This window comes from Bufo gargarizans, chromosome 8 (assembly GCF_014858855.1).
Source record: "Bufo gargarizans isolate SCDJY-AF-19 chromosome 8, ASM1485885v1, whole genome shotgun sequence".
Classification (NCBI taxonomy): Eukaryota; Metazoa; Chordata; class Amphibia; order Anura; family Bufonidae; genus Bufo; species Bufo gargarizans.
In genome coordinates this window covers 50,764,437-50,788,865 of record NC_058087.1, presented here as the reverse complement: position 1 = coordinate 50,788,865, position 24,429 = coordinate 50,764,437, and the positions used below count along the sequence as shown (strand labels likewise).

The window sequence follows — 24,429 nt, the reverse complement described above, 5'->3', positions numbered from 1 at the left end:
CAAAATGCTATATTTATTGCCTCGATTCTGTAGTTTGCAGAAACACCCCATATGTGGCCGTAAACTACTGTACTGGCACACAGTAGGGCGTAGAGGGAAAGGTGCGCCGTATGGTTTTTGGAAGGCAGATTTTGCTGGACTGGTTTATTTACACCATGTCCCATTTGAAGCCCCCCTGATGCACCCCTAGAGTACAAACTCCATAAAAGTGACCCCATCTAAGAAACTACACCCCTCAAGGTATTCAAAACTTATTTTACAAACTTTGTTAACCCTTTAGGTGTTGCACAAGATTTAATGGAAAATAGAGATACAATGTCAAAATTTCACTTTTTTGGCAGATTTTCCATTTTAATATTTTTTTTCCAGTTACAAAGCAAGGGTTAACAGCCAAACAAAACTAATTATTTATGGCCCTGATTCTGTAGTTTACAGAAACATCCCATATGTGGTCGTAAACTGCTGTACGGGCACACAGCAGGGCGCAGAAGGAAAGGAATGCCATACGGTTTTTGGAAGGCAGATTTTGCTAGACAGTTTTTTTGGACACCATGTCCCATTTGAAGCCCCCCTGATGCACCCCTAGAGTAGAAACTCCAAAAAAGTGACCCCATTTTAGAAACTATGGGATAGGGTGGAAGTTTTGTTGGTACTAGTTTAGGGTACATATGGTTTTTGGTTGCTCTATATTACACTTTTTGTGAGGCAAGGTAAAAGGAAATAGCTTTTTTGGCACAATTTTTTTGTTGTTATTTACAACATTCATCTGACAGGTTAGATCATGTGGTATTTTTATAGAGCAGGTTGTCACGGACGCGGAGATTCCTAATATGTATGCAATTTTTTTATTTATGTAAGTTTTACACAATGATTTCATTTTTGAAACAAAAAAAATCATGTTTTAGTGTCTCCATAGTCTGAGAGCCATAGTTTTTTCATTTTTTGGGCGATTATCTTAGGTAGGGTCTAATTTTTTGTGGGATGAGATAACGGTTTGATTCGCACTATTTTGGGGTGCATATCACTTTTTGATCGCTTGCTATTACACTTTTTGTGATGTAAGATGACAAAAATGTTTTTTTTTTTTTTTTTTTTACGGTGTTCACCTGAGGAGTTAGGTCATGTGATATTTTTATAGAGCCGGTCGATACGGACGCGGCGATACCTCATATGTATACTTTTTTTATTTATGTAAGTTTTACACAATTATTTCATTTTTGAAACAAAAAAAATCATGTTTTAGTGTTTCCATAGTCTGAGAGCCATAGTTTTTTCAGTTTTGAGGCGATTATCTTGGGTAGGGTATGATTTTTGCAGGATGAGATGACAGTTTGATTGGTACTATTTTGGCGTACATGCGACTTTTTTTATCACTTTTATTACCTTTTTTGGGAAGTAAGGTGGGCAAAATTTCAATTTCCTCATAGTTTTTATTTTTTTATTTTTATGGCGTTTACCGTACAAAGAAAGTAACATGACCGTTTTATAGATCAGGTCGTTACAGACGCGCGATACCTAATATGTGTAGTGTATTTTTTTTATTTATTTTTTATTCAGTGATAAATGTTTTTTTTAATCTCTACTTTTTTCACTTTTTTTTTATCCAGACCCACTTGGTTCTTGAAGATACAGTGGGTCTGATGTCTGTATAATACAGTACAGTACACTATATAGTGTATTGTACTGTATTTTACTTACACTTTGTTTGAACAGATCTATGCCTTTAGCACAGATCTGTTCAGCACCATGGACAGCAGGATGCCTGAGAAGGCGTTCTGTTGCCATGGGAACCTTCCCCGTCTGCCACAACTGAGCAGACGGGGAAGGGGAAGGAGGGGAGCTCCCTCCCTCTGTGACCCCATCCTGTCTGGGGGCTGCAGAGGCACAGCAGCCCCCCGATGGGAGAGGGAAGGAGCTCCCTGACTGTTAACCCTTTCCATACAGCGGTCAGTATGGAAAGGGTTAAACGGCTGACATCACAGCACAGATGTCAGCAGTTTATACCAGAGTGTCAGCAATGTGCTGACACTCTGGTATACCCACTGGCCACCAATGAATATTTAAGAGGAGGGGGGCGGGGGATCGCGATTTTCACGCAGCCCCATTCACTTCTATGGGGCCTGTGTTGGTTGAAAAACTCACAAAATAGAGCTTGCTACGATTTTCACGCAACGCACAAGTGATGCGTGAAAATCACCGCTCATGTGCACAGCCCCATAGAAATGAATGGGTCCGGATTCAGTGCGGGTTCAATGCGTTCAACTCACCCATTGCAACGCGTGGAAAACTCGCCCGTGTGAAAGGGGCCTAAGAGTCATTTAATAATTATGTCTTTGGCTGTGTCACTGCATAGTGCTATTCTTTGGTCACTGTATGGCAGTATTATTCATTCACTGTAAAGTGGTATTATTCTGCCAAGGGAGCTAACAAGCTTACTGCATATTGTTTTAGTATGAAGTTCAATGTATTAGTCACATAGAAAAAAAATCTCTTTCATGGAAAAGATTAGTGGTTAAATTGTCACCCCATAACCAGATCAATGACTGTCTGGACTGGCAGAATGGTCTAGATGGCTGCGAACTTCACTAGGCTTTATAAGAGCAGGTGCATTCATAAAACAAATTAGGAGGATGTGTTGAGCCGTACATTCTCTGTCTGGATGTGAATTCCACATCTGAGGCTTTTTCTCCCCACCCTGTGGTTTTTTGTTACTTCTCTGCAAGTCACTTTTTTGTCAATGCCTTTATGTTTTCCCGCAGAAATCAAAGATGAAAAAAAAAACATACAGTCTGCACTCTGCAACGCTTACTTATGCTGTGAAAGAGTAATTAGTTTCCTTATACCATGGGGATTGCTTTTTTTAGGCAGTGTTCACATGTTAGCTTCAGGCTGGTGTCATAGGGTTTTTGGTGTTTTTATGTCATTTTGAGTTTTTTGGTGCATATTTTTGTTGGCAGTTTTTAGGCAAAAACACCATCTCCAGATGTTGTATGAAAGTCTAGGAGAAATAGTAAATGCACAAACATGTTTTATGCATTTATAAAAAATTTTGGTGGGGGGGTCAATGGCTCTTTTTTCAAATCATAGCATGCTTTGAGTCTAGTGCAACACATCGGCAACAGGGAGGTCAACGGTGTACCGAGGAATAATAAACAGTCAGTTCTTTACTCATAGTTTTGATGCTCCCTTGGCCGGGCTGCAGTGAAGGGGAGAACAGCACTGGATTCTCCGGGGCACACTATATTACAGGGGACACTGGCCAGGTGGTGATTTAGGTGCCCTTGATGGTAATTGGGTTTCTGAGTGCTTGTGCGGCTGGGCCCCTGACTTAGGTAATGTCGTAACGCCGGCATCTTAATGGTGCAAAATGATGAGAGTGATTGTAGTATGGAGATAGAAGAATGAGACAGGGTTTGAATCCAACTCAGAACTTTACTGTAACCAGGATCTTGGCAGCAATTTACATCCAGTTATAAAACAGTCTCTTATGAACATGCAGGTTGGATGTGGTGAATCCCAGTAACAGGCTGTACGTGTAGCTATGTCTCAGGCTATAGTAAGAGGTTGTGTACTCACTGATATTCAGCTCTTTGCCTTGCTTCAGTCTCAGTAAAGGTAGATCAAGTCTTTGTCTTCTACACACAAGTGATGTAACAGATATTCTATCTGTCCTTGAAGTAACGGTGAGGCTGCCGGAAGCTAATAAATCCTTCACCTTGGTACAAAGGCGCCTAGAGCCTAGAATAATGGCTAATGGCTAATGGCTATTGTCCTTCCTTTGTCTTTCCGCAATAAACTTAGAAAAATCCACTTGACACTCCGGAAGAGTAGACGGTAGAATACCTGCCTATTTTCCTGGCTTGACATTGAGACCATGAATTGGCTCCTCTGGGGCGTGGAGCCCAAGAGAGAGCTGAGAGGAGAGGGGTCCTCTCCTTCCCCCTTGCTCCTCACTCCATCTCCTCCTGATTCAGGGGCGTAGCTAAAGGCTCATGGGCCCTCGTGCAAGAGTTCAGCTTGGGCCCCCCTTCCCTCAGTGCTTTGTGGCCACATTGCCTTCGTGCTGCCTAAGGCAGAAATTGAAAGGGCACCCCCGCCCTATGCCAAATACTTGACCTAACTCCTTCCCTCCAGTCAGAGGTCTTGAACAACATGCACTTTCTATAATACTGGTGTCTTTATATGCAGCACAAGGGTCATTGGGCCCCCTCAGGCTCCTGGGCCCGGTAGCGACTGCTACCCCTGCAACCCCTATAGCTCGGCCCCTGTCCTGATTCCACACTCTAACTCCAACTACTTAACTAGGCCTGAACTGTGCTATATATACTGTGGTGCTACCCCCATCTAGTGGTGGAATGTGTGTAATGCACCTAACAGCCTGGTAACAGGGATTCTGCATAAGAACGAAATACAGCATGATATAACATATGACTTTTGCAGTGCCCACATACACTTGTGGGGGGCTGCACTAGCATTTTTCCCTCATTCGGTTTTTCTCCAGTATACTTTATTTTTCAGCTTCAAAAACACATGTACAATGTATGTTGGTGTTTTTAATGGTGTTTTTTTTTTTTTTACCAATTCAAATACTTTGTTCCTATACGACTCTATAGAAGAAGTGACATTATAAAGGGTCACATACTTTCCTCTAAAAAAAACAACTAAGCATAAAAAATGTGTATTAACGGCAGGTACTAAGACACACTATGTGGCACTATACCTTAAAGGGACACTGACAGGCCCTATAAACATATTTAGTTACTCCTATGCAGTCATAGGTCTATTCAAGTGTATTCCAATCACATAAGAGTACCCCCTGTCCGCATTTTAAACCATGTAAAAACAACTTTATAATCATCTGTCAATAACCTTCCTTTATGCCCAAGGGGCGTTTTTACACCTACCTTTGTGCCCAGCGCCGCTTGCTAGCGCCGCCCAGCTCATTATTATTCACTGCGCTGGGCGGCTTTTACAGTCCCCGATCCTCCCGAGCCGGCGCAGGCGCAGCAGGAGACGCTGGCATTGAATAAGGGACGCAGGTGCACTGCAAGTGAGGGTGCCGGGCAAGTTATCCGGCGCACGCGGAGAAGGTACAAGTGAGTTCAATGCCAGGGTCCCCTCCGACATACAGTTCCATGTAAATAACATCACTCCCTTTCACAGCCCCCATCAACATACAGTTTCATGTAAATGACATCACTGTCCTCCCCAGTCCCCTCCGACATACAGTCCCATGTAAATAACATCACTCCCTCCCACAGTCACCCTAAACATACAGTCCCATGTAAATAACATCACCCTCCCCCAACATTCAGTCCCATGTAAGTAACATCACTCCCTCCCACAGCCGTCATCAACATACAGTCCCATGTAAATAACATCACTCCCTCCCCCAACCCCCTCCAACATACAGTCGCATGTAAATAACATGACGCCCTCCCCAGCCACCTCTAACACACAGTTCCATGTAGGATGGCCAGACGTCTAGTTTTAGGCCAGGCAGTCCGGTTTTTAGACTCCTGGTCCTCTGTCCGGCACAAGGCCAGGACGGACGGCCGGAGGTCCTCCATTTTCGTGGTTATCGGCGACTCTCGCCTGCGAGGAGCACTTTAAAAATCACTCACACATCTGTCACTTGATCCTAAAGCGCAGAGCGCACTGACGTCACCCGCAGCGCTACTTACAGATTCGCGCCGCCTCCACTCAATTCAGGCGCGGTGGGATTCGCATTCGCCGGAAGTGAAGGAAGAGGAAGACAGACTCAGGAGCGCTGCCGAATGCGGGTGCATCTGCGCTGCTGAGGTAGTTGAAAGTGAAAGACTGTGCTGTTGCTGTGTGGCCCGGCCGGAAAAATGGGAATGGATTGCTGAAACTTGAAAGGGGGGAAAATAAGTTATAAGAAAGTCTGCGAATAGCTATTGGGCTGGCGCTGCTGATTTGAGGTTAATTATAACTACTGTGGGAGCAAAGGAGGGAATAAATAACTACTGTGAAGAGGGGACTGAAAGGGGTTAATAAATACTGTGAATGGGGGACTGCTGAAAGGGGTAAATAACTACCGTGAAGGCCCTTCACAGTAGGTATTAACCCTTTTCAGCAGTCCCCCATTCACAGTATTTATTAACCTCTTCAGCAGTCCCCCCTTCACTGAAAGGGTTTAATAACTACTGTGAAGGGCCTTCCCCCCCCAGCGATGGGGGAGTGGCTTCACGATGTGAGGGCATGGCTTCCCTGTGTGATGGGCATGGTTTATCTGGGGGCGTGGTCGGTGAGGTCCGGCTTTCTTGGGTGAAGCCAGTGGCCACCCTAGTTCCACGTAAATAACATCCCTCCCTTCAGCCCTAACATACAGTCCCAGTTAAATAACCACAACTCCCAGCATTGCTTTGCCTATCACTTACTTCTTCTCATGTAGCAGACATCACCACAGCTTCTTCTCCTCTTTATTGCCATCCTCTCCTGCACTGGTCACATGAGGGTGACATCATCGCAGGTCCTTCTCAACCACTGCCTATTTTACAGGTCACATGATCTGTGATGTCACCACAGGTCCTTCCGCTCTTCCAGTGCATTACATTCAATTGTATTGCCTTCCTGAGGATGGCAAAACAATTGTATCTAGCTGTCAGTGTGGCAGGTGACTTTTTAGTCTAACCAGACTGTCTATTACTCTACTCTATTACTCGTTCTATGGAAGCAGTAGGTTTAAAGAGCACACCAAATCCTTGAAATAACTTCTTTATTAACTTCAACTTTTCTTCATATATAACATTGCCGCCTCCGCAGCAGATAGTCCATGTAGAAAACACATGTTGAATAAAGTATCATAAAATGGCAGTATGCATAAGATGGTGGTTCAACTGTTTAATCTTGTCATTCAATATAAAATGGTGGATATATTTCTCTCTTCAGTATCTGTACTCTCACTTTAAAGGGACACTGACAGGCCCAATAAGCATAATTATCTATATATATATATGCATGCACAGGTCTTCTATTGTGTATTAAAAACATATAAGTCTAACTCCTGTCCACATTATGAACACTGCAAACTGATGTTTTATAACCTGATGTAATTGCTCTTCTTTCTGCCCAAGGGGCAGCGTTTTAGCTTCACTTATGCCCAGCCACCCGCGCCCCAACTGCCGTTTTGAAGCGCCGCTCAGCTCATCAATATTCACTTCGCTGGGCGGCTTCTGCTGTCCCTGACGTTCCGAGATCCCCCGCATGCCCAGTAGAAAGCTATGGGATTTCGGAACGTCGGGGACAGCAGAAGCCGCACAGCGAAGTGAATATTGATGAGCTGAGCGGCGCTTCAAAACGGCAGTTGGGGTGCGGCTGGCTGGGCAGAAGTGAAGCTGAAACGCCGCCCTTGGGCAGGAAGAAGGCCGATTACATCAGGTTATAAAACATCAGTTTGCAGTGTTCATAAGGTGGACAGGAGTTAGACTTATATGTTTTTAATACACAATAGAAGACCTGTGCATGCATACTGTATATATAGATAATTATGCTTATTGTGCCTGTCAGTGTCCCTTTAAGTTATTTAAGCACTTTATGATCTCTCTGAGAGGTATATCTGAGGTCTAACAAATAGTTCAGTTGCTGAATTTGGTCGCAATTTGCAGTATGCAGTTAGAAGTAACTATTTGCAGATTGGTTGAGTATGATCTGGTATGGTTGTACGTAATTTGGATTGCAATATGGAATTTAAAATTGCAATTGTATGATTGTATGGCTCAGTAGTTTGTTTGTATGCAATTGGTTGAACCATCAGTAAACATACATATAACCAGTTCAGTATACAGTTCTAATCACTATTAACAGTAGGAACATTATATAACTGTTTTAAATACCTATTTTGGCTTCTTGCTTCCATAAAACATAGCTCTTAGTGGAGTGTGTGTCTGTTCAGCTCCTCTCTCTGGTGAATAATGATTCCAGCAGCTCCTGCTAGGGGAATTTCCTACACAAGCTGTGTGTGAGGCTGGCTGTGATTGGTCTAGACTCCTGCCCAGCAACAACAGTTTAACTCTATGCTTTCTGTTGTTTCTGCTATGTCATTGAGCTTACCTCACATCCATATAATGAATCTTAAAGGCAAATTATCTTTTTTGCTTCTGTGAACACAAAATATAACAGTTATATGACACCCAAAATGGAATCACTGTGAATAACTCTGCTTTTGTCTTTTACACACAAAATTAGGAACTGTATTAAGGTTATTGGCAGGTTTTGCTATAAAAATATATAAGCTATATTAGCAACCTAGGACAGGTCTTAGCTGGCCAGCTACAGGCAGGCAGGACATTCTGGGCCTGGGACAAAACATCAGGGGCCCAGGCCCCGAATGTTTTAACCTAGCAAAGTCCCTGTGCATGATGCTGTCTGAGCTTCTAACAGTAGATAAGGCTGGTGGTGGTTGAATGATGGAACTGAGCATTTGCGACCACATCTGTAGGTGGATGTGCATAGGGGTGCACCTAGCCTTTCTGCTGCCTGAGGTGAAAATTGAAACAGTGCCCCCCTCCCCCAATCTCTATACCAAATTCTCAACCTGACCACTTCCCTCCTAACATTACATAGATCACTACAAAAAATACAGGGTCATACAGCACCCCATCCAGTGATGTCTCATCTGATGTAGACGTTCTCTCTCCTCATCTTCTCCATTCAGACCAGACCACCATGATGATTTTTCACCCATCTCTCGTTTCTGCAGTTTGACAAAAAGACATCTTAGTTTCTTACTTTTCCATCATCATCCCACCTTCTGGACAAATCATCCTGCCACCTCCAATACTATGCCTGCTGTGCTCCCCAATATTATACTGCAGAAACAGTCCCCCTGATAATACTAGTACCATGAAGATAGTGCCGTTCAATAATTATTGGTACACAGTGTCATAAAATAACTAATGGTGCCCATACTAGTAATCATGTTCCTCATAGTCGCCCACTAGTAATAAAGCCCACTATAATGCTACCCGGTATTAATAATTCTCCTTATAAAGTGACAGTGCAAAAATGCCCCCTTAAAATGAGCATCAGTATAAAAAAAATGCCCCCTTATGTGCGCCAGTACAAAAATGCCCCCTTTATAATGTGTTCCAGTGCAAAAAATGACCCATAATAATGTACACTAGTACAAAAATGCCCCTTTTTTGTGTGACAGTACAAAAAATACCCCCTCTTAGTGCCTCCAGTATAAAATACTCCTATATAATCCCCCAAAGTCAATGACCCCATAGTGCTCCCATAATGTGCCAGTATAAAATACCCCTATATAGTGCCCCCAGTAGGTTCCCCTATAGTGCTCCCCTCCCCCTTCCTCATGGTGCCCACCATAATGTACCAGTATAAAATGCCCATATATAGTGCCCCAGTAGATGCCCTCAGTGTCTCCCATAATGTGTGCCAGTATAAAATGCCCCTATACAGAGCCCCCAGTGTAGATGCCCCCATAGTGCGCCCCATAATGTGCCAGTATAAAATACCCCTTATTAGTGCCCCCAGTAGATGCGCACATAGTGTTCCTCTCGCCCCTTTCCCATAGTGCCCCCCATATAAAATACCCCTTCTTAGTGACCCTAGATGCACCTATAGTGCTCCTCTTCTGCATTGTGCCAAAAAAATATAATAACACTAATACCTCCGGCCTGTGTCCCACCCTGTACACTGCCCGGCTCAGATGGCGCAATGATAATGACATCATTGTGCTGCCGGCCTCTGATAGGCTGCAGGCCTAGTGCCTGCAGCCTATCAGAGGGAACAGAGAAGAGAGATGCCTCTCCCCTGCCCCGCAGCAACATCCAACTGTATCACGATACCGAATGTAGAGAGATGAGCGCTTCCACAATGGAAGCTCTCATCTCCCGCTGCCCTGCCACCACCACTGCCCCCCCCTCACTGATCTCCAGGGCTGTGCCGCCTGAGGCGATCACCTCGCCTAATTGGCAGTGCGGCCCTGGATGTGCACAGTACTACAGGGTGGCTCATGAAAAAGTAGCCCACCTCCAGTTATAGTATGACAAGATGAATGAGCAAGTGGATTGTTTTTTTAATTTCCGACAAGTCACAAAAGATGCTGAAAGTGGTCCCTGTTCACGTCTTTGCATCTCCGGGCAGGTCGGATTATGTTGGCTGATACTGCTTGTGATGCTGCGGAGAGTTTTTGTGATGTTCTCCTTCAGTTCATCCCGGAGATGTTGGTTTTTAGCAGACACCCAGACGTTTTACATTTCCCCACAGATAAAAATTGTATGTGGACAAGTCTGGAGAATTTGGTGGCCATAACCCCTTTGTCACAGTTCGCTCCTCCGTAAACAGTTCATGAACCGGTAGCAGTGAGTTCTGTGAGGTGCGGCATGTTACCCCATTTTATTGGAAAAAGCAGGACATTTTTTTCTTCTACGGCATTACTGTTGAAGAGCTGCAAGCAGTATCAGCCAACATATTCCGACGTGCCCAAAGATGCATAGACCTGGACGGGGACCACTGTCAGCATCTTTTGTGAACTGTGGGCAACAAAAAATAAAAAAAACAATCCACTTGCTCATTCATCTTGTCATACTATCACTGGAGGCGGGCTACTTTTTCGTGGGCCACCCTGTATAAAAATGAAACACCAGGGGTGCCATTTTAATAATACATAAGAGAATATCTCAAAACTGGAACTTTTTTGTTACAGAGAGTAACATAGTAACATAGTACATAAGGCCGAAAAAAGACATTTGTCCATCCAGTTCGGCCTGTCATCCTGCAAGTTGATCCAGAGGAAGGCAAAAAACCCCTGTGAGGTAGAAGCCAATTTTCCTCACTTTAGGGGAATAAAAATTCCTTCCCGACTCCAATCAGGCAATCAGAATAACTCCCTGGATCAACGACCCCTCTCTTTTACAAAATGAACTAGTTTTTCGTGCGGATTTATATTTACATAACATTTAATGGGGGCACAATCCCTTTATGAAGACCATTTAGTTTAATTGCACTCATTATTATCAGACTCTACAAATAAGGGCAATCTAAAAGCTTGTGTGGTCTACATATTGCGTATTAATGTGGTCAGAATGCATTTCTACATCATGATCATCTCATTACATAAAACATAGAAGTAGAATTTCACTTTGTATAAGTTAATGGCTGTTCGGTTTTACAGCGTCTTTACTGGCCTCAATCAGGAATAGCGCACCAGTTGCGGCTTCTCATTACAGATGGTTCTCATTATTGGAGCCTTTGACTTTTTGCACATTAGTGGCACTTGTAATGTACGTTATTACATTGAATTAAGTCATTAGTAACAGCTCTATTTGGTTATATTAAGCAACAGGGAATAACTGTAACTCTCATAACACTTGTGTAAACTTTGAAGCAGGGCTTTGTCTGCTTTCCCTTCACAACCTGGGTAAGATTTACCCAGAAGCTCATGAAGGGCCTGCATCTGCCAGGGTGCGTTAAGGTGAAACGGACGTGAGTCCCAAACTCACAGCACAAATACAGAAGGAATTTGGCAGGGTAAGCAGTCTGCACATTAAAGCTGCCCAAAGACCTTCTCTGCTGAACTTGTGCCAACCTCGCTATTATCTTTAAACAAAGCGGGCACCATGGTGACACCACAACCCATTACATATATGCATTTTTAGCCCCACCTCAGCACAGGACGCCTGGCACCTCTAACCCCCCACCCACCCCCTCTATTGAGTTTTGAGATTTGCAGCTGCCATGTGCACCAAGTGAACTCAATAGCACAATGCCATAATATTACCTTATTGTTCTGTATACCCAGTCTTTAGAAACCGAATACCACATTCATCCATCTGGGATAAGTGGATGTATTGTGAGAAGAAGGTGCCTACCCTATACACATTACTGTCTACCCTTCTTTGGCCCAAAATATAAACAAAAAAAAAACCGATCTAAATATTCAGTTGCATAGGCTTTGTGCAGAATTATATGTCTCCAAATATTCTCTGGCGTTGAAACATGACAGAACATTTGAGCCCTCTAAAGCTGAGGCTGGACTTCGAGTTGTCTGCTTGATTTAAAGGGAACCAGTCGTCGACTTTATGCTGCCCGTACTAATGGCAGCATAAAGTAGAGACAGGTGAGTTGATTTCATTGGTCTGTCATTTAAAAGTAAGTGGTTGCCGAGGACCAACTTCACAATCATTGCAGACTGGGCCTGGAAAAGAGTCACGGCCACCTGAGAAGAGTCCTGGTTATTCATGAAGTCCTGCTCTCCCGCCCACCTGCTGATGACTGACAGTCTTCTACCTAGTTTTCTCACTTTCTCTCTAGGAGAGAACTGCCAATCATCAGCAGATGGGTGAGAAAGCAGGAGATTATGGATAACTAGGACTCTTCTCAGGTAGATCTGACTCTTTTCAAGGCCTGGGCTGCAATGATTATGATGCTGGTTCTCAGCAACCACTTACTCTTAGCTCATGAGTGACACATTGCTGACATCAGCATTTCTGTCAGTGAGGTCAGCATAAAGTTGATGACAGGTTCCCTTTAACGGTAATTTGTCACCTCCGAAACACCCCCCAAACTAGAAGACATAGTGCATAGTTTAAGTCACCCTGAATCCTGTCATGTAATTTTTATCTTCATATTCACTTGTATACTGATGCTGTGCTCCAACAAACCAGCAGTGCAATGCATTGAGAGGACTCCTCTTTGAGTCCTCTTCATTATATGTGTGAGAATGGGAGTTCTCTCTCTTTTAATGCTGGTTTGTTGGAGCACAGTGGTGGAATGCAAGTGAATATGAAAGTTAAGATTACGCAATCGGACTCTGCATCACTTACACTATACGCCTCTTATTCTAGTTTTGGGAGCTAACAGATTACCTTTAATGGCATTTAGATCCATCTCTGACCCTGGGTTCAGACCTGAGCGTTCTGAAACGAGCACTCTGTATGCGCGATTGTACGAGCGTTTGCAATCGCGCATACAGAGACAAGCGAACGCCCATTGTCGCGCGTTCCCGAAAGTCTATGTACGGGAACGCGCGACAAACGCCCCAAAAAAAGCTCAAAAACTTGTTTGAGCGTCGGGTGTTTTACAGCACGATCGTACGCGCTGTAAAATGCCCAGGTGAGAACCATTCCCATAGGGAAGCATTGGTTTCTCCATGTTGAGCGTTTTACAGCGCGTAGGAACGCGCTGTAAAACGCTCAGGTGTGAACTTAGGGTTAATGTTGAAGAGAAGGTTTGTAAGGTGGCAGAAGTGGGATGCCAGGCTTGCGGTACTGTATATATACATGATTAGTTACAAATTATATTTTATTTACAAAGAGGCACATATGCTTCATGGTTCTCACAAAGAGGATCAGCACTTAAAGGCTATGGACATCTTTAGGACTTTTTTTTATGATTGCATTTTACCTATTTTGAGCTAAAAATCATTACTCCAGTTAGTCTTTCTTAAACATTTTCTACAGTTTTCCTGTACAGTTTTCATTTTCACTGCATCTGCTGTTCAGTGAACCCCTCAGAAAGCTGCTCTGAGGGCTTGATCTGTAACCCTTTGACAGCTCATAAACACTAATTCAAGCCATATTATAATCGACCTAATAAAAATTTAGCTTAAATGAGTGTTTATGAGCTTTCAGGGACCTAGAGTTAAGGGCTAGAGATTGAGCCCTCAGGGCAGCGCTCAGACGGATTCACTGAAAAGAAGAACTAACAGTCTGCTAAGGCAATGAAAATGAAGGCTGTAGAACACACACTGTTGACCCAATGCAGATGTGCCATTGGAATCAATGAATGAAATAATCAAGTATACTACATACACACTGATACTTATATCTTTGTCTTAGAGTTTATCAAGGTGTTAAATTCAGAATGTATCTATAGACAAATCAATCAACATGCCATTTCATTTCAATAGGTCCATATAGATCTGATTATTATATGTCTGTTAATATGTTTTTACAGAGTAGGCATGTGGATGTTTATTTAGAAACATCAAATAACGTATCTTAAGGTAAGCATATTATAGATTTAGAATACATGACTTATTTTAGCCTCAAACTGCACTTTTGTATGGGAGGGTTCATATGGAAAGCTGACCAGGTAACATAGCATATCTGGTTTGAACATCACAATATTGTTTGTAACCAGTTGTTATCAATTATAGTGAAAACGTGGTAAAAAATACTTTTGCCTTTGGCTTTTATGTGTGACCTTTCCCAAGCACAATCCAGGTTTGCAAAGGCATATTACAGTTATATGCATGAGCCATATATTTAGAAGAGCCATGGAAGGGATCCCATTCTGCGAGATCAGGGATGCCGTTCCCATGTAAGGCTTTTGGGAAATGCTTTCCTAATCTGACAGGATGGTGTCTGGCTCTAAATATACCATTTCTATTTCTCTGTTTTGTTGTCAGGAGCTATTTTATCAGTGACAAAATTATAGGAGGTCAGTTTCTGAGAAGCTAATCCAATAGTGACAACCAATATGGCTGCAAGTCAGAAAAGTGAATAAATAGACATTCATTTTGCCAATTTTTCTGGGGACCAGTTCAGAGGGTTTGCTAGGCTTTCCTTCATCTAGGGCAAAGAATCATACCCTAGCCAAATTGACCCAACCATCCGTGAAAGCTACATCCCTGGACTTGTTTATCTAACACTAAGAAAGACCAAATCTGTACCGTCGTATCCTATGCCTATTTCAGTATTATAGTTAATCGTATATGTTTTTTGTATTAGTGGATAGTACAATTTATATTACATATCATCTTTTTGTAGATTCTACAACAAAATATGGGTAGAAGCCCAACAAGATCTGATGCAGCTGCTCCAGCAGGAGATACCAGATGCGCCTCCCAAACCAGAGAAAGACCGCATGGTGGTTGCCCAACAGCTTGGGACCTTGTATGTCCGATACCTACAGATCTTCCGCAATCTGGAGTTAGCATATGATCAGATAACTCATCCACAGAAAAAAAGGGTAATCAGGCTGGTTCTGGACGGAGTCATGGGGCGGATATTAGAACTGAAGGATGAGCTGGTGGAACTGGAGATCTCAGAGTTTCACTACTTTGATGACATCTTGCAAGATCTGAAGCTGGGTCCTGTGAGTATTGGTAGACTTACCGAGACACTCTGTCATTGAGGTTAAGCAAAGGTGAAAGTGGTCTTTCAGTACAGTCAATTTTTATGGCTTTGGACTCCAACCAAGTTTCTTTATTGCTATACATCTGTTTAGTTTACAGCCACTGTTCAGTAATCCAGATAGCTGAAAACATAAATAGGAGTAGATACCTAGTATGTAGAATTACTAAAACTTTCCAAAAATGTATATTCCCCCATACATTATCCTAAAGTCATGCCTTTCATAGCGCATTCATTTTAACCGTTTATTTAGGTAAGCCTAAACATATGTTGTAATAAATCTAAAGGGATGATAACTAATAGGGCAACTATGCTGAACTTTTAGAAACTATGAGAAAAAGTTTGCACTGATTGACATATTATTATTCTTTTCTTATGATTTTAGTATGCTTTCTCTTAATCAATGCTTTATTAATCTTTTACCTACTAAAATGTGAAATTGACTCAAACTTTTGTTTCTAACCTTTTCTAAGTTCTGTCGGTCAACAATTAAATTAAATTTGGAGCTACCATGCAATACCAAAAACTGATGGTGGACATTGGTACACTCCACTCACTCTTCTGTATAGTAAAGTCTGAAAATGGAAGATGAGCATCAATCCCAAAAGTTCATCAATTTTAGATTTGACACTCGGGAACCCCCACCCACCAATCAGCACTCAACGTTTACCAAGTACGGCACCGTCCAACGCATAATGGCTATACTTGAATGGGACTAAGCTGCACCTGGGCCATGTGACCAATGAACATGACGTCACTGACCTAGGAAGAGGCTGCGGTTCTTACCAAAGTGCCGTAGCCTCTTCAAACAGCTAATGGACAACACGAGTCTCGTTTGTCGGACCCCCACCAATAAGATATTGATGACCTATCCTGAGGATAGACTATCAATTTCAGAATCTCGGAAAACCCATTTTTAAAATTAGCGTAGCTTTAAACTTTTTATTTTTCACTTCCCTAAAACATACATACAAGGATATTTAACTGACCTCTAGGGTAATTATACAGTCATGAAATCTTGCTGAAAACATGATCTACTGTATTGAGAGTATTCAAGTATAGTTTTACATAAAACTTTTGATATGTCATACCAAAGGTGTTTAGCGCTAGAATAAGGAGAGAGAACAGCTCACAATCGCCCTTTCTCTCCTCATTGCAGAAGAGGAGATGAGACAGACTCATCAGAAAGTCTATGAGCCAGTCTCAATTCCATCTCCTGCAGCAGAAGAAAGAGCATGATATGTGAGCTCTTCTCTCTCCTCGTTCTAGTGATCGATGGAGGTCTCAGCACTCAGACCCCCACTGATCAAAACTTTCTCTAAGACATAGCAAACATTTTATGATTACTCAGTGACCCTCAAGTTTCTAAAAGTTGTATGTTACTTAAAATGTATGATGAGAGTTGTAGTTCTTGCTATAGAGAGAGAGCCAGGCTTCATCTCAGGGCTGCATCTTTAAAATGAGGCTTTTTTATGTTACGATTAGAAGTAACACACAGATGATGATTCAAGATCATTGAACTCTTTAGTTTTCTCCTACAATGCACCTTTTTAAACATAAGGATGGTTGCAGGGTCTGGATTTTTATACATTTTCATCCACATTTGGAAAACAGACCTAGTGAGGTGTGGGAATAAAAAAGTACCTGGATTCACACAAAGGAATAATAAACCGAATGAAGGCTGAAATTTTTCCAGACGGGGCTGGAAAAATTGTTATAATCTCATGCCAACAATGTCTGTGTCTCAGTGTTAATGTTTTCAACAGCTTTACCACAGTATGATGCAACTATATAATAGTGAAAGTATACAATATAACACCCCACTATTATTACAGTGTAGCATGGTTATAAAAGTGGATTAAGCATTAAAAAAGGAATGGGTTAATCCTTGAAAAGGGTTTTGCAGGATTTTAAATTGATCACCTAATCCTTAAAGGGGTATTTTAAGCGTATAGAGTACTGGCATATCAATTTATGAGTGGTATGGACCCCATCTCTGAGACCTGCATAAATGAATGGGTTCAACTCTGATGTAGCCATATGTGCACTTCACTGGTTTTTCAATGTTCCTCGCCCCCCACTGTGCTGGAAACTAGTAAATGGGGCTGTGATGCTGATCTCTTTACAGCCAGGTGCCTGAGAGCCTCGGTGTGCAGGGAAAACATACCAGGGTAAGTGATGCTAAACCAGCACTGTGTCCCATTCATTACCAGGATTGGTGGTTGTCCCAGAGGTCAGGCTTCCACATACCAATGAATGGCATATCCTACAATATACCATCGCTTATAAGATGGGAAAAACCTTTCAGATAGACCATGAATGTGTGTTTTTGTTGGAACTCCTAACCTCTGGGACATAGTAACATAGACTGAAAAAAGACATACGTCCTTCAGCCTGTTATCCTGCAAAGTTGATCCAGAGGAAAGCAAAAAACCTCATGGGATAGGAGCCAATTTTCCTCATTTTATTGGGAACAAATTCCTTCCTGTCTCTAATCAGGGCAATAAGAATATCTCCCTGGATCAAGGACCCTTCTCCAGAAATCTAGTAACTATAACCTGTAATATTATTACACTCCAGAACTACATCCAGGCCCCTCCTGAATCTCTTTATTGTACTCACCATCACCACCTCCTCAGGCAGAGAGTTCCATAGTCTCACTGCTCTTACCGTAAAGAATCCTCTTTATGTGTAGAAACTTTCTTTCCTCTAGTTACTGATAAGCACTAAGAAGGGGCAGCACCACTTGCCCTCCACAGCCTGTTACTGCATTACTGACACAGTAAGACATGTTCCGCTGTGTCTGACTCAGTAGATCATCCCCATCGGCTTAAATAAACTCAATTGCAGTACCAGACACGGCTTAACATGAATAGATGTTACTGTGAAAGGTATGGCAGTGAATGGCCTGCACCACTAGAGAAGGCCAATGCTAAAGTTTAGGCCACTGACTTAGCACTAGAGGATTTTTAATTTTTTTAACTTTTGCACTAAACTTTCTTTATTTTCCAGGAAAGCTTGGAAATTCCAATTCCAAAATACTTCATTAAGGAAAAAATTAAAGTTCTAAAAGATCGTGAACAAATACTATCCCAGATATTGGAACGAAGTGGAGCCAAAGAAACAGACGTGGTAAGCTTGCATGGAGACAACCGGTATATCATATGTCCAAAAAACAGAATATGGTAATAAGTCTACACCAAACATTGTTCGAATAACCAGAGTTATGGTGTTCAGAAGGAAGGTGGTGTCTTGCAACGCTGGGGTCCTAGGTTCAGAATCCAACCTAGGAGCTTGTATATTCTCCCTGTTTGCGTGGGTTTTCTCCGGGTACTCTGGTTTCCTCCCACACTCTAAAGACATAGCGATACGGAACCTTTTTTACGGATTGTGAATCCCATTGGGGACAGTAAATGCTGATAATGTCTGTAAAGCGCTGTGGAATATGTCAGAGCTATATGCGTTATTTAATTAAATCCTATTATTCTGTGTCAAGAATGAGATCAGATCCATCATGTGTAGTCAAGAAAGCCATTGCCACAGCTTTCTTTAGGACAGGGTTTCCTGATTACGCTTTCATTCCTGGCGCTAACTATACAACTCCCACATAGATCCGTGTCACAGTGCTCTAAAGGCGAATCTGTCTTAATGTGCCCCAATTTATTACCATATTAATCATCATTGCGCGCACCATACTGGTACTACTAATACTTTTTGTCAGGCATTTGATTTTATCCAGTACAAAAACAATCTTTGATAGAGATAAGCTGGCTCTATATTCAGCTCAGCTCAGCTTTATATTCAGCTATTTTCATCCACCAGGCACAGACTGTTTAAGCCATCTTTCAAAGTTAAAGACGGGATAAAGCTGGCGTGAGAGAAATGCGTGGGATTCCCATTTAGAGCTCGCAGGTACAAAGTGTTACAAAAAGATATGAGAAACTTTTACACCCTACTTTGTCCTCTACACTATAAATCCATTAGTGTTAAAAGTAGATATTTTAGGCAACTCTGATGCATAATGGGATTTCATGGATGCATAATGGGATAGTAAAGTGACCCTACTGAGACCTTGTAATGTATTGCAGAAACGAATCAAAGCTTTTATGAGAGGTTATAAGGTTAACCTGAGAGCAACCGATAGAGACGAGCAAATCAATTTCATAACTTTGTGACTTGTGGTCTGCAGATCACTTTGCGAATTCTTAGGCACTACTGTAAATTTGCAGATCGACTTGCCACCTCTAGGCTCAGTAATTAAATCTCAAAATCGACAACTTGCTAAGGCCATTTTTAGTAATAGCTGCTGATAAAATTGTCAAGTTGGTCAACCGGCTTACACATCTTCATTGTACAAACCAGATTCCAAAAAAGTTGGGACACTAAACAAATTGTGAATAAAAACTGAATGCAATGATGTGGAGATGGCAAATGTCAATATTTTATTTGTAACAGAACGTAGATGAGAGATCAAACGTTTAATCCGAGTAAATGTATCATTTTAAAGGAAAAATACGTTGATTCAAATTTTCACGGTGTCAACAAATCTCCAAAAAGTTGGGACAAGTAGCAATAAGAGGCTGGAAAAAGTAAATTTTAGCATAACGAAGAGCTGGAAGACCAATTAACACTAATTAGGTCAATTGGCAACATGATTGGGTATAAAAAGAGCTTCTCAGAGTGGCAGTGTCTCTCAGAAGCCAAGATGGGTAGAGGATCACCAATTCCCACAATGTTGCGCAGAAAGATAGTGGAGCAATATCAGAAAGGTGTTACCCAGCGAAAAATTGCAAAGACTTTGCATCTATCATCATCAACTGTGCATAACATGATCCGAAGATTCAGAGAATCTGGAACAATCTCTGTGCGTAAGGGTCAAGGCCGTAAAACCATACTGGATGCCCGTGATCTCCGGGCCCTTAAACGACACTGCACCACAAACAGGAATGCTACTGTAAAGGAAATCACAGAATGGGCTCAGGAATACTTCCAGAAGCCATTGTCAGTGAACACAATCCACCGTGCCATCCGCCGTTGCCAGCTGAAACTCTACAGTGCAAAGAAGAAGCCATTTCTAAGCAAGATGCACAAGCTCAGGCGTTTTCACTGGGCCAGGGATCATTTAAAATGGAGTGTGGCAAAATGGAAGACTGTTCTGTGGTCAGACGAGTCACGATTCGAAGTTCTTTTTGGAAATCTGGGACGCCATGTCATCCGGACCAAAGAAGACAAGGACAACCCAAGTTGTTATCAACGCTCAGTTCAGATGCCTGCATCTCTGATGGTATGGGGCTGCATGAGTGCGTGTGGCATGGGCAGCTTGCATGTCTGGAAAGGCACCATCAATGCAGAAAAATATATTCAGGTTCTAGAACAACATATGCTCCCATCCAGACGTCATCTCTTTCAGGGTAGACCCTGCATTTTTCAGCAAGATAATGCAAGACCACATTCTGCATCAATCACAACATCATGGCTGCGTAGGAGAAGGATCCGGGTACTGAAATGGCCAGTCTGCAGTCCAGATCTTTCACCTATAGAGAACATTTGGCGCATCATAAAGAGGAAGGTGCAACAAAGAAGGCCCAAGACGATTGAACAGTTAGAGGCCTGTATTAGACAAGAATGGGAGAGCATTCCTATTTCTAAACTTGAGAAACTGGTCTCCTCGGTCCCCAGACGTCTGTTGAGTGTTGTAAGAAGAAGGGGAGATGCCACACACTGGTGAAAATGGCCTTGTCCCAACTTTTTGGGGATTTGTTGACACCATGAAATTCTGATTCAACATATTTTTCCCTTAAAATGGTACATTTTCTCAGTTTAAACTTTTGTTCCATGATTTATGTTCTATTCTGAATAAAATATTAGAAGTTGGCACCTCCACATCATTGCATTCAGTTTTTATTCACGATTTGTATAGTATCCCAACTTTTTTGGAATCCGGTTTGTACCAACACTCCTTCTCCAAGAATTGTAGTGCAAGTAAAACTAATGGTGGTGCTTCCCATGGCCACCAACAATGCTCTAGGCATTGCTTTCAATATGATGGACACTGTCTGACATGGGTAAAGCCATCATTTTTATTGGCTTGTGTATTATAAGGCTATAAACAACAGGTATTAGTTTTACTGTCAATTGTAGTTACCTTTCTTTTGACAGAAACCTAGAACAATAGGACAGATCGAGGCAGAGCTGCACTGGAGGCTTCTCATGGAGCCTTGGTCACAGATTCCTTTTTAAAAAATTCTTAATTTTTTCAGTAAAATCATGGACACAGTGATGGAAACTAGGCGGACCCATTGATTGATAGTAAGAGATGAATAAATTGATTCTAAAAAATCAGAGACTTTTCCAGGCAACTTTCGATTACTTTCGATTTGGGCACAATGGATTCATACCCAAATCGAATCACATAGGCAATTCAGACAAATTGGACCTGAATTTAATTTTAAGAAATTCAATCATCTCTACTTATAATGAGTCCATGTAGGTTCTGTCTTGGCATTACTACTTTTATTATAAAAAATGGTGCCCTTTATGTCAGACGTGTAACAGATCAGAAAGATGGAGCAAAAAAATTGAATTGATGAAAACAGATATGAACAGAGCGTTATATTTTCTACAGTATTTTTAACTCATAATCAGTTTAGAGAACAGAAACACTCTTTACTTTGACCACATAAATTTTGGAGTTGTGACCCTCGCTTCTGCAGATTTATTAAATTCATCATGAATATATTCTGCGGTATGGGTGCAGTCAAGTGCATATCTAAAATTCCATATTAATTGGCGTCATCTGGATAGGGAGGCTGCATTTCATACAATAGACAAGATGCCAAACAATAACAGCAATAGCCTAATACAAGTCATAACACAGAAACAAATGTGGCTGTATGAAGCTGCTGGTCCACCCTACAAACCATAAATTTCCATGGTTAATAGTTCATACAAATGAGCGTGTCATAAAATGTGCAATCCTTACTATAAATCATTAGGCTACTATGTAAACAAGAGGGGCTTAAAGCTGGGAAGCCAGAATATAGAGGTTGGTGTGGTTCAAGCAGAGATGTGCTCCAAAATAGATGTTAAACTTTATGGAGAGGTCATAGAAAACCGTAGAAGGTCGTGACGGAACTGTATTAATGTTATAGTGTTTAATTCACTGAACTTTGGGTCAGTTTTACAAATAATTGCTCCATTTTTAACAGGATTTTGTAAGTAATATTGTAATTGTTTTACTGTTATTACATGCAGGCTTTGTGCTAATTAAGAACTGTGTCTCATCTTAATGGAATTGTATTAGGTTAAGGAAGGCTTTTTCCCCAAGGATCCATAAGGAATCTCTGGGAAAAAACGTCTCGATCTCTTGCTGTATTACAAAGGAATTATCCCCTAGAAACATTGCCATGGGGGCGGTATATCCGTTCCTATACAAGTGTATAGGAGGGAGCCGTCTCATTGAAATGAATGGGACGGCTTAGGTGTAATTGGACCTTCTCACCGCTGTGGATGCAACGGGAACAATGAAAAGGAGGCATCGCTGGCACGGCGAGCGTCTTCTCTGCAAACAGCTGATCGTCGGGTGTGCCAGGTGTCGGACCCCCGCTGATCTGATATTGATGACCTATCCTAAGGATAAATCATCAATAAAAATAACTTGAACAACCCCTTTAAGGTCCCCATACACATTAGGTTACTTTCACACTTCCAGTGTGAATTCTGGCAGGCTGTTCCAGAAGACAATGCAGGAAATCGGCCGGACACAAACTGCCAGAATTCAGACGTATCTCCGCCAGACCCCATTATACTTAATGGGGCCAGCAAGCAGTGCCGGATGCAGATAATTCGGAGGCGTGAAACTAGCCTTATGGTGGCTGACAGGTGTGCGGGAAGCTCCTAACTCTCCCTGACGGATAATGTTGGTGGAGAGAAAGATTGGGCAAAGTGAATATTTTCCCCCAATCCTTTTGTTCTCCCAGTGTTGAGCCTAGATCATCAGTATCTGATGGGTGGGGGTCCGACACCTGGGACCCCCGCCGATCAGCTGTTTGAGAAGGTTACCAAGCACTGCACAGGACAGTACACTGTATAGCGGCTGTACTTGGTATCGCAGCTCAGCCCCATTCACTTCTATGAGGCTGACCTGCTTCTAGGCCACGTGACACATGAACGTGTCATCACTTGACCTAGGAAAAGCAGAGAGAAGGTTGCGGCACTCACAGGAGCGCCGCTGCCTTCTCAAACAGCTCATTGGTGGGGGTCCTGGATGTCGGACCCCCACAATCAGATACTGATAACTTATCCAGAGGATAGGTATGAAAATCTCGGGAAAACCTCTTTAACAGATTTGAAGTGCAAAAATTGCACTAGAATTTTGTGGCATTTTAAGGCTAGGTCTACACGACGACATTTGTCGCGCAACATTTTGTTGCACTAATGTCGCGAGACAATTTTTAGAATGGCAGTCTATGGTGTCGCACTGCAACATGCAACATGCTGCGACTGTGACGCAACAGTCGCAGAAAATCCATTTGAGATGGATTTTTCTGCGACTGTTGCGTCGCAGTCGCAGCATGTCGCATGTTGCAGTGCGACACCATAGACTGCCATTCTAAAAATTGTCTCGCGACATTAGTGCAACAAAATGTTGCGCGACAAATGTTGCACCCTATCTGTCGCGCAACTTTTTGTCGCACAACAAATGTCATCGTGTAGACCTAGCCTTATACATTTCTCCCATAGTTTTTGAAAATCCTCGGTTTTAATAGCGCCATATCCCCCTGAGAAATTCTGCAATCCGGGCAAAGTCGTAAAATTCAGCAGTGGTAAAACATTATGAAAATACACATTATAAGTGTGGTTTTATGGAGCGGATTTCCTCCGTAGGACCACTGTTATTTAAACTAGTCTTAGAAGTTTTGGTATCCAAGAACTCCAGAGGGCAATTAATTAAGCCATACAGGGAGGACACTGTAAACGTATCTATCGTGTTTCCTGCTCCTAATCACTGCAGGAAAAGAGGAATGGGATGTTAGGTTACGTATCTAATCACTTTTCAAGTTGTTGGTAATTTCTCAGGCAGTTAAGGGGTTAAGAGGTGTTATGGAGGACCGCTCTCCAGGTCAGGGATCCTCCTTGTGAAGATCTTCATAGCCGTACAACAGGCCACTCATCAATCCTCTCTCCCCTTTCAGGAACACCTCAAACCAAGTACTCCCCTGGCACATTGCAGGAAATATCAGTTTGATCCCTGATCTTCCAGTTCCTAGACATAATTTAGTGTCAGTTTGTTTAAACCATTACAATT

The 24,429-nt window shown here is 42.2% G+C and overlaps 1 protein-coding gene across 3 annotated transcripts in view; it reads left to right on the top strand.

Annotated features, from left to right (window-relative positions):
• IQCA1 (IQ motif containing with AAA domain 1) overlaps positions 1-24,429 on the top strand; it is a 292,578-nt gene that overhangs the window by 86,748 nt on the left and 181,401 nt on the right. For all 3 annotated transcript variants that reach the window (XM_044303985.1, XM_044303984.1, XM_044303987.1), the window contains 2 exons: positions 14,757-15,084; positions 18,135-18,254. In XM_044303985.1, coding sequence (XP_044159920.1) covers positions 14,757-15,084; positions 18,135-18,254 — 448 coding nt within the window. The remainder of the gene's footprint in view (positions 1-14,756; positions 15,085-18,134; positions 18,255-24,429) is intronic.